Genomic DNA, 17,516 nt, shown 5'->3' with positions numbered 1-17,516 from the left:
GCAAGCAATAGCCTCCAGAAGATCAAAAGGGACTACGAGGCTCTGGGCAGGAAATTGAAGCAATTAAAAGCACAAATTGTCATCTCATCTGTCCTCCCAGCTGAACGACATGGCCCAGGGAGAGAGGGAAAAATAGTGGAAGTGAACAGCTGGCTTTGCAAATGGTGTGAACAGGAATGGTTTGGATTCTTAGATCACGGACTGCAGTTTCTTGAAGATGGACTTCTGGCAAGCGATGGGCTGCACCTCACAACGGTTGGGAGGAATGTTTTTGCCAAAAATCTCAGAAACCTCATCAGGAGGGCTTTAAACTGACTAATGTGGGGGAGGGAGACAGTGGTCCTGAAGGGAGGAGTCTATCAATTGATGAAGATGATCATCCAAATATCATAGACCAAATGGAGCAAACAGCACGCAGACCTAGTGGTGGGAGGAAAAAATCCTTTAATAAGAGACACGGGGGAATGATTAATGGACTTCAATGTCTGTACACTAATGCGCAAAGCATGGGAAATAAACAAGATGAGCTTGAGCTCTTGGTACAGCAAACTAAATATGACATAATAGGCATCACTGAAACCTGGTGGGATAAGTCCCACGATTGGAATGTAATAATGGAGGGATACAATCTATTTCAGAGAAACAGACCAGACAAGAATGGAGGAGGAGTGGCGTTATATGTCAGGGATGTGTATACCTGTGAAGAGATCCAAGATTTAGAACCTCAAAGCCAAAGTGAGAGCATTTGGGTCAAAATTAAGGGAGAGAAGAATAACAGGGACCTCATTGTGGGAATTTACTATAGATCCCCAAGCCAAACGGAGGACATAGATGATGCCTTCCTGGAACAGATGGCCAAGCATGCAAAAGGAAGGGAGATAGTAGTAATGGGGGACTTCAATTACCCGGATATTTGTTGGATGTCAAACTCAGCCAAGAGCATAAGGTCAAACAGATTCCTCACTGGCCTTGCAGACAACTTCATTGTCCAGAAAGTGGGAGAAGCAACAAGAGGAACAGCCATTTTAGATCTGGTCCTAACCAATGTTGATGACCTGGTTAGTGGGGTAGAAGTGGAAGGATCATTAGGCGCGAGTGATCATGCTCTTCTGAAGTTTACTATACAGCGGAAAGGAGCAGCCAAGCATACTAGGACTCAATTTCTTGACTTTAAGAAAGCCGACTTCATAAAACTTAGGGAAGTGCTGGGTAAGATCCTATGGACAGTAATACTAAAAGGAAAGGGAGTTCATGATGGCTGGGAGTTTGTTAAGAGGGAGATAGTAAAAGCACAACTTCACGCAATACCAATGAGACGGAAACATGGAAGGTGCCTAAAGAAGCCAGGGTGGCTATCTAAAGAACTTTTAACTGAGTTAAGATTAAAAAAGGATGTGTCTAAAAAATGGAAAAGGGGGGAAACCACCAAAGAGGAATTCAAACAAACAGCCAGCATGTGTAGACACAAAGTCAGAAAAGCTAAAGCACAGAATGAACTTAGGCTTGCTAGAGAGGTTAAAAGCAACAAAAACGGCTTTTATGGGTATGTTCGTAGCAAAAGGAAGAACAAAGAAACAGTGGGGTCACTCAGAGGAGAAGATGGTGAAATGCAAACAGGGGACACAGAAAGGGCTGAACTCCTCAATGCCTTCTATGCCTCTGTCTTCTCCGATAAAGAAAACAGTGCCCGACCTGAAGAATTTGGAGCAAATGATTCAGCAGAGGAAACACAGCCCAGAATAACTAAGGAGATAGTACAAGAATACTTGGCTAGTTTAGATGTATTCAAGTCTCCAGGGCCAGATGAACTGCATCCAAGAGTATTAAAAGAACTGGCAGATGTGATCTCAGAACCACTGGCAGTCATCTTTGAGAATTCCTGGAGAACAGGCGAAGTCCCGACAGACTGGAGGAGGGCAAATGTTGTCCCTATTTTCAAAAAGGGGAAAAGAGAGGACCCAAATAATTACCGCCCAGTCAGTCTGACATCAATACCAGGGAAGATTCTGGAGCAGATCATTAAGCAAACAGTCTGTGAGCACCTAGAAAGGAATGCTGTGATCACCAATAGTCAGCATGGATTTCTGAAAAATAAGTCATGTCAGACTAACCTGATCTCGTTTTTTGACAGAATTACAAGCCTGGTAGATGAAGGGAACACAGTGGATGTAGCCTACCTTGATTTCAGCAAGGCATTTGACAAGGTGCCCCATGATATTCTTGTAAAGAAGCTGGTAAAATGCAGTCTTGACTATGCTACCACTCAGTGGATTTGTAACTGGCTGACTGACCGAACCCAAAGGGTGCTCATCAATGGTTCCTCTTCATCCTGGAGAAGAGTGACTAGTGGGGTGCCACAGGGTTCTGTCTTGGGCCCGGTCTTATTCAACATCTTTATCAACGACTTGGATGATGGACTCAAGGGCATCCTGATCAAATTTGCAGATGACACCAAACTGGGAGGGGTGGCTAACACCCCAGAGGACAGGATCACACTTCAAAACGACCTTGACAGATTAGAGAACTGGGCCAAAACAAACAAGATGATTTTTAACAGGGAGAAATGTAAAGTATTGCACTTGGGCAAAAAAAATGAGAGGCACAAATACAAGATGGGTGACACCTGGCTTGAGAGCAGTACATGTGAAAGGATCTAGGAGTCTTGGTTGACCACAAACTTGACATGAGCCAACAGTGTTAGCGGCAGCTAAAAAAGCCAATGCAATTCTGGGCTGCATCAATAGGAGTATAGCATCTAGATCAAGGGAAGTAATAGTGCCACTGTATTCTGCTCTGGTCAGACCTCACCTGGAGTACTGTGTCCAGTTCTGGGCACCACAGTTCAAGAAGGACACTGACAAACTGGAACGTGTCCAGAGGAGGGCAACCAAAATGGTCAAAGGCCTGGAAACGATGCCTTATGAGGAACGGCTAAGGGAGCTGGACATGTTTAGCCTGGAGAAGAGGATGTTAAGGGGTGATATGATAGCCATGTTCAAATATATAAAAGGATGTCACATAGAGGAGGGAGAAAGTTTTTTTTCTGCTGCTCCAGAGAAGCGGACACGGAACAATGGTTCCAAACTACAAGAAAGAAGATTCCACCTAAACATTAGGAAGAACTTCCTGACAGTAAGAGCTGTTCGACAGTGGAATTTGCTGCCAAGGAGTGTGGTGGAGTCTCCTTCTTTGGAGGTCTTTAAGCAGAGGCTTGACAACCATATGTCAGGAGTGCTCTGATGGTGTTTCCTGCTTGGCAGGGGGTTGCACTTGATGGCCCTTGTGGTCTCTTCCAACTCTATGATTCTATGATTCTATGTTTCAGCAAATTCTTTCCATCTTCCTCAAACTTCTGTCCTATCATTTAACTTAACAAATTCTAACATTATTTTTTCCTTTAATCCAATTACAATCTATTATACTTAATTCTTAGGAGGAGTTTGCTCTGTGGGAACCGGGTCTGGCCGCCACGGCGAAGGCGGATACCCCTCAAAAATCACAGGCGGGTGAAGCCTGTGAACGTGGGATTCGGTGGGCACCTTTCGCGCCTCCCGTACTCGCGGGGAAACCCGATTTCGGGGCTCCGGAGCGAAGTGGGGTGAGCGGCGCGGTGCTGTGAATCGACTGCTTTTTCCACGGAGTGAAGCCGCACAGTCGTTGCCGGAGAGCGCTAACTTTTTCCTGTGGACAATTTGATCTTAAAAGCAACTATCCGTGAGTAGAATAAATTGGAAGCTTTTAAAGAAAAAAGATTTAATTTGGCATCGAAGCGGGGAGGCTCAAACAGGAAGTCCGCCTTCCGCTTTTGTAAATAGATCAAAGCAAAGAGGCTGCAAGCTAAAGTCTCGGAAAGCCAATCGGAAAGGACTAATTTTTCCAGCTCTTTAATAACAGTGAATCCCCCCCCCCCCCGGAAGCAGGAGAAGAGGGGGGGAAGCTTGGACCATATATACCTGCAAGAGACAGGGGAGGAAGTTAAATTTCCACTGCTCAGAACCTGGGAACGGGCTATAAATAGCACAGTAAGACTGTTGCGCCTTGGAACGTGCTCTGACTATGAATAGAGAGATACATTGTTTTTGGCTGTCTTCTTCTGATCTTAAAAAGGAGGAAAAGTAACTGAAAATTGAAACTAACTTCTTCCTTGAGCTGTGTTTTAAAAGACGTTATTTTGGAGTAACACGAGTACAGATAGCAATTATTTGTACAGATAGCAACTATTTCCCCCTAGAGGAAGTTTCTGAAACTGTTATAAGAGTTGGATCTGGGGAATTTTCCACTGTGGGACTGTGGGACTGACCTTGGAAATTTTGTTATGGCAGATGGGAAAAAAAAGTAGATTTGCCACTCCAAGGCAAAACAACAAGGTCTGGGAAGTCCTGGCAGCGGAGAACGTCAGCATCTGGCCCTTCTGCTTCATCAGCGGCTGTTCCAACACAATCTAAACCAAGAGGAATGTCATCGGAGGAAGCTTTGGCGCTTGCATTAAGTAAGATAAATGCCTCACTGGAACAACTTAATAAGAAAGTCGAGGACGCAACTACTACAATTAAGCTAAACACAGAAAGCTTAAATAACTTGGGACAAAAGGTGAATACGAATACAGAAACCATCGAGAAATTGATACAGGAATATACCACGATACGACAGACCACAGAGGAAGCTAGGGAAAAAGTTGCTGCCGTGGAAGTTAAGGTAACACAACTTGAAAGAGAGAGAGTCCCAGACCAGCAGAGACAACTTGAAGACCACAAGTTGAAATTTTCTATGATTGAGCTTAAGGGAAAACAGACGAATCTGAGGATCAGAGCTGTACCTGAATTGGAGAAGGACAGTCTGATAGATTTTTTCACGCAGGAATTCGTAGACTTTTGGGATTTGGATTTGGAACAGGACGAATTTAAAATCGTGACTGCCTTTAGACTTGGAAGAGGAGGGAAAGTGAAGAATACAAGATGGGTGACACCTGGCTTGAGAGCAGTACATGTGAAAGGATCTAGGAGTCTTGGTTGACCACAAACTTGACATGAGCCAACAGTGTGAGGCGGCAGCTAAAAAGGCCAATGCAATTCTGGGCTGCATCAATAGGAGTATAGCATCTAGATCAAGGGAAGTAATAGTGCCACTGTATTCTGCTCTGGTCAGACCTCACCTGGAGTACTGTGTCCAGTTCTGGGCACCACAGTTCAAGGAGGACACTGACAAACTGGAACGTGTCCAGAGGAGGGCAACCAAAATGGTCAAAGGCCTGGAAACGATGCCTTATGAGGAACGGCTAAGGGAGCTGGGCATGTTTAGCCTGGAGAAGAGGAGGTTAAGGGGTGATATGATAGCCATGTTCAAATATATGAAAGGATGTCACATAGAGGAGGGAGAAAGGTTGTTTTCTGCTGCTCCAGAGAAGCGGACACGGAGCAATGGATCCAAACTACAAGGAAGAAGATTCCACCTAAACATTAGGAAGAACTTCCTGACAGTAAGAGCTGTTTGACCGTGGAATTTGCTGCCAAGGAGTGTGGTGGAGTCTCCTTCTTTGGAGGTCTTTAAGCAGAGGCTTGACAACCATATGTCAGGAGTGCTCTGATGGTGTTTCCTGCTTGGCAGGGGGTTGGACTCGATGGCCCTTGTGGTCTCTTCCAACTCTATGATTCTATGAACATCAGGGTCTTTTCCAGGGAGTCTTCTCTTCTCATGAGGTGGCCAAAGTATTGGAGCCTCAGCTTCACGATCTGTCCTTCCAGTGAGCACTCAGGGCTGATTTCCTTAAGAATGGATCAGTTTGATCTTCTTGCAGTCCATGGGACTCTCAAGAGTCTCCTCCAGCACCATAATTCAAAAGTATCCATTCTTCGGCGATCAGCCTTCTTTATGGTCCAGCTCTCACTTCCATACATCACTACTGGGAAAACCATGGTTTTAACTATACGGACCTTTGTTGGCAAGGTGATGTCTCTGCTTTTTAAGATACTGTCTAAGTTTGCCATCGCCTTTCTCCCAAGGAGCAGGCGTCTTTTAATTTCGTGACTGCTGTCACCATCTGCCGTGATCATGGAGCCCAAGATAGTAAAATCTCTCACTACCTCCATTTCTTCCCTTTCTATTTGCCAGGAGGTGATGGGACCAGTGGCCATGATCTTTGGTTTTTTGATGTTGAGCTTCAAACAATATTTTGTGCTCTCCTCTTTCACCCTCAATAAAAGGTTCTTTAATTCCTCCTCACTTTCTGCCATCAAGGTTGTGTCATCTGCATATCTGAGGTTGTTGATATTTCTTCCGGCAATCTTAATTCCGGCTAGGGATTCATCCAGCCCAGCCTTTCGCATGATGAATTCTGCATATACGTTAAATAAGCAGGGAGACAATATGCAGCCTTGCCATACTCCTTTCCCAATTTTGAACCAATCAGTTGTTCCATATCCAGTTCTAACTGTAGCTTCTTGTCCCACATAGAGATTTCAGTTTCTTCAGCACCAGTGGTTGGTGCATAAACTTGGATTACTGTGATGTTAAAAGGTCTGCCTTGGATTCATATCGAGATTATTCTATCATTTTTGAGATCGCATCCCAGTACAGCTTTTGTCACGCTTTTGTTGACTATGAGGGCCACTCCATTTCTTTTACGGGTTTCTTGCCCACAGTAGTAGATATGATGGTCATCCGAACTGAATTCGCCCATTCCCGTCCATTTTAGTTCACTGATGCCCAGGATGTCAATATTTATTCTTGCCATCTCATTTACCAGGCTTCATGGTTCTTACATTCCAGGTTCCTATGCAATATTTTTCTTTACAGCATTGGACTTTCCTTTCGCTTCCAGGCATATCCGCAACTGAGTGTCCTTTCAGCTTTGGCTCAGCCGCTTCATCAGCTCTGAATCTACTTGTACTTGTCCTCCGCTCTTCCTCAGTAGCATGTTGGACGCCTTCCGACCTGAGGGGCTCATCTTCCAGTGTCATAACTTTTATATGCCTGTTGCCTTTGTCCATGGAGTTTTCTTGGCAGGGATACTGGAGTGGCTTGCCAGTTCCTGCTCCAGGTGGATTACATTTGGTCAAAACTCTCCACTATGACCTGTCCATCTTGTGTGGCCCTGCACGGCATAGCTCATAGCTTCTCTGAGTTATTCAAGCCCCTTTGCCACGGCAAGGCAGTGATCCATGAAGGGGACAACAACAGTTAAAGGCCTTTTTTGCCACAAAAATGGCCTTCAAAATAGCTGCTATACAAATCAGAATTGTAGAGTTGGAGGGGACCCCAAGGGTCATCTAGTCCAACCCCCTGCAAGGCAGGAATCTCATCTAAAGCATCCATGACAGACGACCCTCCAACCTCTGATTAAAAACTTCCAAGGAAGGAGAGTCCATCACCTCTTGTGGACGTCCGTTCCACTGTCAAACAGATCTTAGTTTCAGAAAGTTTTTCCTGATGTTTAGTGAGAATCTCCTTTCTTGTACCTTGAAGGCATTGGTTCAAGTCCTCCCCTCTAGAGCAGGAGAAAACAAGCTTGCTCCCTCTTCCATGTGACAGCCCTTGACATATTTGAAGATGACTATTATGTTTCCTCAGTTTCCTCTTTACCAGGCTAAATATACCCAATTCCCTCAAGTGTTCCTCATAAAACTTGGTTTCTAGGCCCTTGATCATCTTGGTCACCCTCCTCTGCACACCTTCCGGCTTTTTAAATTGTGGTGACCAGAACTGGACACTGTCCTCCAGGTGTGGTCTGACTAAGGCAGAATAGAGTCAAACTATTAATTCTCTTCATTTGGACACTATACTTCTGCTGATACACCAAAGAATGACAGTAGTTTTTTCCACTGTTGCATCACACTGTTGGCTCATGTTAATCTTGTGGTCCACCAAAACCCCTAGATTCTTTCCACATATACTGTTGACAATCCAGGTGTCCCCCATCTTATATTTGTGCAGATAGTTCTTCCCACCTCAGTGTAAAACCTTACATTTGTTTCTATTGGAATTAATTTTGTTAGTTTGGGCCCAGTTCTCCAATCTGTTAAAGTCATATTGAATCCAGATTCTGCTTTCTGTGACATTAGCTAACCCTCCCAACTTGGTGTCATCTGCACATTTGATGTGCATTCCCTGAATTCCTTTCTCCAAATTGTTGAACAACAAAGGGCCCAGAATTGAACCCTGTGTCACCCCACCTGTCCCTTTTTTCCAGGATGATGAGGAACCATTAGTGAACACTCCTTAGGTTTGGTCAGCCAACCAGATACAAATTGAGGTATCATGGGGGACTTGTCAGAAGCTTTACTAAAATCAAGATGCATTAGGTCCTCAGCATTCCCCTGATCCACCAAGCTTCTAACTCATCAAAAGAAGAAATGAGATTCGCCTGGCATGATTTGTTCTTGAGAAACCCGTGCTGGGTCTTAGTAATCACAGGGCTCACGGATCAACTGTTGAATTATCGGTTCTAGGACCTTTCCTGGTATCTGCATCAAGCTGACTGGCTCACAGATCAACTGTTGAATTATCGGTTCTAGGACCTTTCCTGGTATCTGCATCAAGCTGACTGTGTCTTCCTCCACCACCACCCCCTTTTGAAGATGGGGGCAACATTTACTCATTTCCAGTCCACAGGGACCTCACCTGTTCTCCAAGAATTCTAAATAATTATAGACAGAAGCTCTGAGATTACATCTGCAAGCTCTTTTAGTACCTGTGGGTGCACCTCATCAGGCCCCGGAGATTTGAGTTCATTTAAAGAAGCCTAGTGTTTCCTTAGCACCTCTTTTCCTATCTTGGGCTGCATCTCCCTCCTGGCATCGTTTACTCTGTTATCTCCAGGCATAGGTGCCAACTCCTAGGGGCCATTGGAAGTGGCTTAAGTGCTGCTCTGCTGCCCAGGAGGGAGGCCTGCCCACAAGATGGTCTCTCGTTGCCGGGCAAAGGAGGAGGAATCTGAAGCAACCAGCCATTGAAGATTTGCCTGGGCTGCACTGGTTTGATAATGAGATGAAGAGTCTGTAGTTGGTGGCAAGGAGAAGGCAACTGCTCAGCCACGTCTCTCTCCCATTCCCCAACAGCCTCCGAGTTGGCTCTGCTGGTCAGTTGCTTCTCTGTAATTAGAGCTGAGGTGATGTTTGCTCTGTGCTGTAGTTGTTGGACGCAGAAGGAAAAAATACATACCAAGAGTGATTGTGGCAATTGCACAGGAATCCCTTGGCTTCAACTGACTTAAGGCAAAGGTCCCAACTTGCACCTGGCCAGAGCCTGGCGTGTGCACCTAGAGCTGGGAGCAAATGCCGAGGGAGGGCAGCAGAACTCCTATCTTCCAAAACTGCTAATGGAGCATTTTGCTTTCTCTGGTATCCGTGGGATTGATTCTTGCATACCTGTTCATCATCCTGATGGGGGCAGGGCGGTGGGGGGTCCCAGAGGCTGGACAGTCTTCCATTCTGTTGGCCATATGTCTGGACACGTATTTTTAAAGCCTGCTCACCCACTGGCATAAACAGGTCCAAAATGCTCTCCCTCAACAACAGATGTGACCATCTGTGATTCTGCAGTATCGGGGGTAGGGGGACAAGACTTTTTTTGGAATGTGTTCACTTGCTGCCATCCTTGCTATCCTTCAGGCATCAAGTGACGTCCAAACTTTTAAATGGACTTAGGATTCCTTAATGAGGCTTCATAAATAAATAACACCTGTGTGCAGAGATATTGATGGAAGACGCATTGGGAAGTCAGCTTAAGGGCGAGTCTTCTGGAAAAGTGGCCAGTATTGTGTTAAATTCCCCTTTTTAGGGGAATTAGCTGCTGCTAAATCGGGTCAGCAACCTTTTTCAGCTGTGGACTGAAATGTAGCTAAAGCGGGCCTCTGGAATTGGCCCATTCTGGGGTGGCATCACAGTTATACCAGGAAGGTGTTGATTCCCAGCAGTGTGTGAGGCTTTCTTCTTCTCTTCCCCTTGCAAGTTCAACACAATTTCCCCAGCTGTATTTTTTTATTGTTAGGCAAGGCGGCGCTAATGTTCTAATGAGATTTAACACCTTGGCTGGTAAAGTGGCCAATTAGATGTGGGGGTTGCATGCTTAACCCTATGCCCCAACCAAGTGGGCTCAGTTTTGAAATCATCATGATGTTGTCCAGGGGTCAGCAAACTTTTTCAGCAAGGGGCCGATCCGCTGTCCCTCAGACCTTGTGGGGGGCTGGACTATTTTTTTTGGGGGGGGGAGAATGAATTCCTATGCCCCACAAATAACCCAGAGATGGGACACATTCTACTCATGTAAAAACACCCTGATTCCCCAGACCCGTCTGCGGGCTGGATTTAGAAGGCAGTTGGGCCACATCTGGCCCCCGGACCTTAGGTTGCCTACCCCTGTACTAAATGAACAGAACACAGCTATACTCTCCTTTATTCTACAGCTTCTGTGGCTCCTACTTGATTGTTTTTTGGCAATGAAAAATGCTGCCTGAGTGCCCCCCCCAAAAAACCCCCCATCCTAATTCCTCATTGGGCTTTTGATTTCACAGGACTACAAAGCTGATGAGGACCCAGCCTTGTTCCAGTCAGTCAAGACCAAGAGAGGCCCTTTGGGACCTAACTGGAAGGTAATACTATTTGACTTTTCTGTCCTAATCAACAGAAAAAGTCAACACGGAATAGCTCTTGAGCAGGGATTGCCAACCCAGCACCCACAAGCGCTGTGGTCATTGGTGCCCCCAGGATGAACCATAATTCAAAAATTCCCAGCTTTTGTTTTTAAAAAGTTTCTAGCCTTTTTTAGAACCAGATATATGAAATAAAACATATAGACTATTACTGTTTGGGGGGGGGGGTGAGAATCTAGCCTGCTGTACCTTTTCAGTGTTTTGCTTTGTGCCCCTCCCTCTGAGTCACCCCCTTTGGCCACGAGTGTGAGAGAGGGAGAGGTGTGCATCTGTCTGGTGTGTTTGTGAGAGAAGTGTCTGGGTAGTTTGGGAGGGGAGTGGGGGGAGATATGTCTGAATAGGTGGACTGTGAGAGTGAGGTGCAGGTGTACAGGTGAAGCATTTGCCCTTGAGTGAGAGGCGTGTTTGCCTGTGGTCTGTGTCTGGGCGAGGGAGGGAGGGAGGGATTTTTTTCCTGGCTGTGGCTTGAGGCCTGAATTGGGGGGTTGTAGGCATAGATCTCTTAAAGCTCCCTTCTCCTGTGAATGGGTGAGAGTCAAGGCAAAACTGGCATGTTAGTTTTCTATCATGGTGCCGGATTTTGGAAGCATTCAGCATCCTAATTAATCCTAACTGCTTCCTATTAATCTGCAACCACAGTAGGTAAACATGCTGGTTGCCTTTAAACTATTTAAACATTGAATCTTCTTTGCATGTGGAATGTCTGAAGTTTGATGCCCAGGGGCATCTCAAGGCGGGCGGGGGAGAGACTCTCTCCTCGGAAACCCTGGAGAACCATGGCCGCAATACTGGAGGCAATACTGAGCTAGAAGGGTCTGACTTGGCACAAGGCAGCTTCCTGTGTTCCTATGAGAACAGGGGTACTGGGAATATTAAATCTCTTTTGAGCCTTCTTTTGATATGAAATGGCACACCTGCTCTTGAACTGAATGTAGCATTGATAAAATATCGGTTCATTTATTCTGGCTCTTTGCTGCCCTCGCCTCTTCTGGGGCACCAGCATTTCTTGCTGTGTGGTAGGATATTGCCCAGCCTCCCCCAGCCTCCCAGCCCTTTTCTCTGAGGAGGGTGACTGGCCTGTGTGTGAAAATGTGCACCAGCTAGAACTGCATTGCACAGCCATGTTGGAAGGAAGACTGCCCACTGGGCCAGAGGCCTCCTGGGTGCATATTAATCAGCCATCGAAAAGCACTGACAGTGAGGGCCCAAAGCAGCCTTGGAAAGGAAGTCCTGTTCCATAGAATTGTGGCTTGATTTTTTAGTACGGATGACTTCAAGGTAAGACACTTCAATTCAGTTCCCAGAGTCTGCCTGATGCCTGTCAAACAGAAACGCCCCACTCACCTTCTTCTTTTGCTTCTCTGCAAACAGAAGGAGTTGTCTGCTGATGGAGACTGTCCGAAAATGTGTGCTTACAAGCTGGTGACAATCAAGTTTAAGTGGTGGGGACTGCAGAACAAAATAGAGAACTTTATTCAGAAGGTGAGAAGCTGGGAATGTTTGTCAGAGCTTGGAGGAGACAAGCTTCTCGCGTGTTGATTTGAATTGCTTGGTTTGACTTTGGAAGAATTGCCTTCTTGGGGGTAGATCTGCTTCTGGACTGTTCCCTTAGTCCTGTGAGAGAGGCAGCTATGAAGGCTGCAGGAGAAATAGAACAGCAGTTGCTTAGTGAACCTGAGGGACTGTGGCCTCAGCCTGCTTTTTTTTCTCTCTAAAGCAAGAAAAAAGGATATTTACCAACTTCCATCGACAGCTCTTCTGCTGGATTGACAGGTGGATTGACCTCACGATGGAGGACATCCGGCGGATGGAGGATGAAACGCAGAGAGAGCTGGAAGCGGTAAGAGTGCTCTTGCAGAGGTTTCTGACTTGGCGCAGCTGCCATGTTCTGCTGCATTCAGGCCTTCTGGGAAATGCAGGACTGCACTTTGTTGGAGCATTACTGTGGTGGGAGAGACTGCTCAGCCCTCTGGAGGCTCACTCTTGTGGCAAACAGAGCTTGTAGGCAGGCTGCTCACTTGAGCCAGCCCCCCTTTTTAAAAGGGCAAACCACAGATTGATGGGCTAGCTGCCTCTTTGACCAGGACATCCTGGCCAGTCTGCAGGGCTTTCCTTTCCCCTGTATGAAGTTTGGCTATTAAAACTTGCCTTGGCTTTTTGCTGGATATGTGTGCTTGTTCTGTACGCTTCTGAATTACTGCTAATGCTACTAACACTACAAGGGACATCTCCCCATAGAGCCGAGTGGCTGAGAATCCTGAGGAAAGAGTCAGAGCAGGAAGGAAGATCCCCAAGAGAGCAAGGGGCTACTTGTTTCATGCCCCCTGGTGTCTGCCACATTCTTCTTCTGCTGCTCATTTGTTCAATCCTCCAGCGAACAAGGATTTTACAGTACATGTACATCATGGAGACTGTCCTGTGTTTCCTTTCTGTCCTTCCTTGTCATGTTGTTGCTGTCTGTCTCCTCTTGTGTGTTGCTTTGTGGGGCTCCCTCCATGGAGGTAAATGCAGGTTGCTCTTGGGCTCTGCACCGGGACCTCCAGCAGCCCATCCAGCCCTTGCTGCGGTGCTCCTTGAAGCTGCTGCCCCCTTCACAAGCATCTCTGTGTCTCTGGGCAGCCCAGTTGCACAGATGCTTCCTCATGTGATCAGAGGCACGGGGGTGCTGAGGGGTGCCAAGACTGCCTAGCCTGGAGGGAGGGGGAATGGGCTTTACGGACCTCTTGCCCCCTCAGGACCCGGTTTCTTGCCTTGAGCTCTTCTGGCCTTCCTCCTTCCTTGAAGGTCTCTGGCTGCCTTGGCTCATCTCTTCTTCAGCCAGCTTTTCTGTTTCTTCTTGACATCTTGTTGTGTGTGCTTCTTCTCTGATTCATCTCACCTCCTGCATCCCACCTTCTTTCTGTCCTTTGTGACTAACATCTTGCATCTGGTGGTTGTTTGCCCTTCATAGGAGGCCCCAGCAGGGGAGAGATGTTGCAGGACAGGTGTTTTCAACAGTTTTAGACCCAGGGACCACTTTTAACCCTAACATACATTTGGGGATCCATTTCTTAACCTTATAATATATATTTGCTTGGTGGTAGTTCCTCCTCTTCTTTTTCCATTTCTCCTCCCCTGGGCAACTCAGAGTTTGCCGTTTGCTTGAACTGTGTGCTGTTGGTTGCAAATGGAGCGCTCTTCCTTCCTCTCACTTGCTTCAGGGCACAAGGCTATTTGATACTGGCTACCAGAGGCTTTTCTCTGACCAGTGTAATCCTTTCCAACTAAATCCTCCTCTGTTAACTGCCTAGTGGCTGACAGTTTTATTTTGCATCTAGATGCGTAAGAAGGGTTCCGTCCGAGGTACGTTGGCTGCCGATGTCTAGAGGAATCTTCTGTAGGGTCAGAGGCCAAATGAAGCTGTGTAAGTGACTTGGGTCCTGAGGATCTCAGGCCTCTCCTGCCAAAGGACATTTCCTGCCAAGGGGAGTTACTGTATCACTCAAATGATGCCACAGTGCTCCTCTAGCCTCCTTTTCCACCTTTCCCAGCTCAGGCGCTGGCACCTCAATGCGGGCATTTCATTTGTTATTTACTTTACTTAAAAGAGTTATAGCCCACCTTTCATGATGATGATGTACAGCATAATATAAATGATAAAGAACTGATCAGTAAAACAAAAAACAAAAAACAATTCTTTAAGATGCCAGTAAACAAAAGGTGATGAAAACAGTTGCAGAAAAGAAGAAGCTAAAAACCTAAAAAGCCTTGGTAAGGAGGCGCATTTTCACTTGGGGATCTGGTGGGCCTGTCAGGGGAGGGCATTTCGCCAGCCAACATGGCGACACACTCCAGGGCAAAGGCATCTCCTCAGAGCGACACACTCTGGGTCCTTGCTTCACCCCAACAGTGAGTGGCTTTTCTTGTGAACGTGACAGCTGTGGTTTTATATCAGAATGTTAAAAAACAAACAAACCCCACCCTCACCCCAGTAGCAGAACCTCATACTTTCCTGCCACACCCTAGATATACCCTAGACAGAGCTATCTGGGTCGCTCAGGACTTTGCTCTGAAGTAGGAGAGGCACTAAAAACGTGGTGGTTAAACTGGAAAAGAAGTAACAGGCTGCAGGCCTTTCCTCATTTTGCAAGGTGTATCCGAGCCATAGTCACACTCTAGGCTGTTTCTCTCAAGTTAGCATGTTTGGGCTCCCGAGGAATTCCAGGAAGGCCAGATCTTCCTACGGAATGAACTACAGCCTCTTGAGCCCCAAAGTTTGGCCTTCATACCTAAATGCACAACATCAGGATCTCTTATTCTGAGTGGGACACCCTGCAAATCGCTGAATGCTGCTTCAATTGTAAATTGACATTGACATCAGCTTCACAACATTCCTTTATCTTGGTGGTTTAGCTGCACGATGTAAAGATGGCTTCCCTGGAGAAATGTTCAAGAGCATTTGTCTGTCTGTCTGTCTTTCTGTCTGTCTCTCTCTCTGTCTGTCTGTCTGTCTGTCTGTCTGTCTGTCTATCTGTCTATCAGTGAAAACTGGTCACGACTGACGGACTCTTTCCCTCCCCCTCTCCCCCCATACAGTTGCGTAACCAAGGTGAAGTGAGAGGGACAAGTGCTGCCAATGACGAATGAAGACCGATCTGTGCTCAAGTCACATACATGGCGTGTTGATACAACTGTGTGTGTGTGCATGTGGGTGCATGATTTTTGCACGTGCAATCATGCATGCACATGCACACGCTCACACACACATATGGTGTGCATTTGTACAGAGAGACCGCTGCAGTTTCTCCAAGGTACTGAATCTCTTCCAAAAAAGACGGAAGCTGCTTTCATTATGTATACCCAAAGCAAATAAAGCCACCTAGTGTCATTTAAGAGAGGAAGAGATTGTTGAATTATGCTAATTGGTATGTTTCAATACTGTTGATGCTGGACCAATTCTTTCCCTCTTGTTTTATGCCTGTCTTGAGTGTCTCTTCCTGCTAGGACATGCCTTGTCTTTTATGCTTAGGTTTGGATCAGAAGTTAATTCCCCATTTTGTGTTTCCTTCATGATTTTGTAATAGGAACTCCGAATGTATTTATAGCTATTTATTTCTAGATTGTCACTATCTTGGAATCAAATCAGAACTGTTTATTGGCAGTAAGGATCATTTCCCCCTCTACTGAGTGAAAAATACAAACACAACTTTTATCTGTCTGCTGCAAAAGGATCTGTCTTAATGGAGTTTTCTACATTGGAAAATCAAGTGTTTCTTCATTATAATTGGCAAAATAAGAAAATGCTTATAAGTCATAAGCATCAGGAGTAAAGGCATTACTGAAACCTTGTCAGTTCTGTCCTTAAGCATAAATTACCATAAAAGCAAAGCGCCCAAAAAGAGCCAAAGCGGCTGCTTTCTGGAAAGGTTGCCTTTTCCAACAGTTTCGTTCGGAAGCTATGCAGAAGTTCAGGAGTTTTGCACCAAGCACATGATCACATAAAGCTGGCACTCCATAGAAATTTCTTAAAGCTGTTTTCAGTTGAGGAAGGTGAATTGTATCTTGGATATAACTATCACAGTGCTTAGTAGCCCAGCAGCAAATATTCCAGGACCCCAAGCAAGCTTAGAGTTTGGGTTTGGCTTTCTGTTTGAGAGCTAATGGACTTTTGTTTGTTTGGTCGAAAGGCGCTGAGGTCTGATGAGCTCACCCTCTTTTTGAATGAGGCAAGCATGCCACTGGCTTGTGCAGGGGGAGGCACTTAAAGTGCGATAGAAGCTTGCTGCATTTTCATCTGGAGCCTGACCTTTCCAGGATTATGGTGCTTCTTCATCACCCCACCAGATGATTAGCTTTGTAAATATATAAATACTGTTTTTAAGAGACTTGCTCCTCTAGGCTTGTTGCTCATAAAATAATCGAAGGGCTGGCTTTTCCCATGCAAGAGTCTGCTCCCAGCAATACAAAGGAGAGCCCCAATACCTGCCCCAAACAGCAAGTTACACAATGCATCAGTTGTGTGGGTTTGGTGGGGGGGGGGGCGGTTCATAATAAATGAAGAGGAGGAACTTTGTAGCGAATGTAAAACTTAGTTTACTTCTGCAGTTTCTAAACTGTATTAAGAAAATTTAAATAAATTTGCTCAGAAAATACTCCTTGTCTGTTGTGTTCGGCTCTGGTGAAGAAGGGCAGAATTAGAAGCAGTGGAGGGCGTAGAACTGGTTCAGAGGGAGGGGCAGGCAGAGCCTTCAGTCTGGAAGGTCGCTTTGCCTGAAGCCTCACAGAATGGCCATTTTATCAGCCAAAGAGCAGCAGCTGATAGTCCTTTAGGAATTGCCCTCATCTGATGCTCAAAGAAGGCAATATCCACACAGGCTAAGAAAAAGCAACGGTTTGGTTAGAGTCCCTCCCACCCCACCCCAATTATGCCACCAAGGCCCTGGGACAGGCAAAACTGAGTATGCAGCTGCTCGATTATAGGAAGATGTTCCTGTGATCGTGAAATTTGGCCATCTTAACTTTGCAGGACGCAGGTGGCGCTGTGGGTTAAAGCCTCAGCACCTAGGACTTGCCGATCGAAAGGTCGGCGGTTCGAATCCCTGCGGCGGGGTGCGCTCCCGCTGCTCGGTCCCAGCGCCTGCCAACCTAGCAGTTCGAAAGCACCTCCGGGCGCAAGTAGATAAATAGGGACCGCTTACCAGCGGGAAGGTAAACAGCGTTTCCGTGTGCGGCTCTGGCTTGCCAGAGCAGCGATGTCACGCTGGCCACGTGACCCGGAAGTGTCTCCGGACAGCGCTGGCCCCCGGCCTCTTGAGTGAGATGGGCGCACAACCCCAGAGTCTGTCAAGACTGGCCCGTACGGGCAGGGGTACCTTTACCTTTACTAACTTTG

The 17,516-nt window shown here is 46.3% G+C and overlaps 1 protein-coding gene across 1 annotated transcript in view; it reads left to right on the top strand.

The window, feature by feature from the left end:
- Nucleotides 1-16,776, top strand: part of PITPNB (phosphatidylinositol transfer protein beta) — a 48,461-nt gene extending 31,685 nt beyond the window's left edge. The window contains 5 exon segments of the mRNA XM_079957844.1: nucleotides 10,508-10,585; nucleotides 12,017-12,127; nucleotides 12,363-12,485; nucleotides 13,963-14,048; nucleotides 15,221-16,776. Of these exon segments, the coding sequence (XP_079813970.1) occupies nucleotides 10,508-10,585; nucleotides 12,017-12,127; nucleotides 12,363-12,485; nucleotides 13,963-14,010 (360 nt within the window). The 3' untranslated portion in view covers nucleotides 14,011-14,048; nucleotides 15,221-16,776.
- The last annotated feature ends 740 nt before the right edge of the window (nucleotides 16,777-17,516 follow it).

This window comes from Podarcis cretensis (genome assembly GCF_951804945.1).
Source record: "Podarcis cretensis genome assembly, chromosome: 16".
NCBI classification, from domain to species: Eukaryota; Metazoa; Chordata; class Lepidosauria; order Squamata; family Lacertidae; genus Podarcis; species Podarcis cretensis.
Note: the sequence above shows the minus strand (reverse complement) of the source record. Positions and strands in the feature narration are given on the sequence as shown.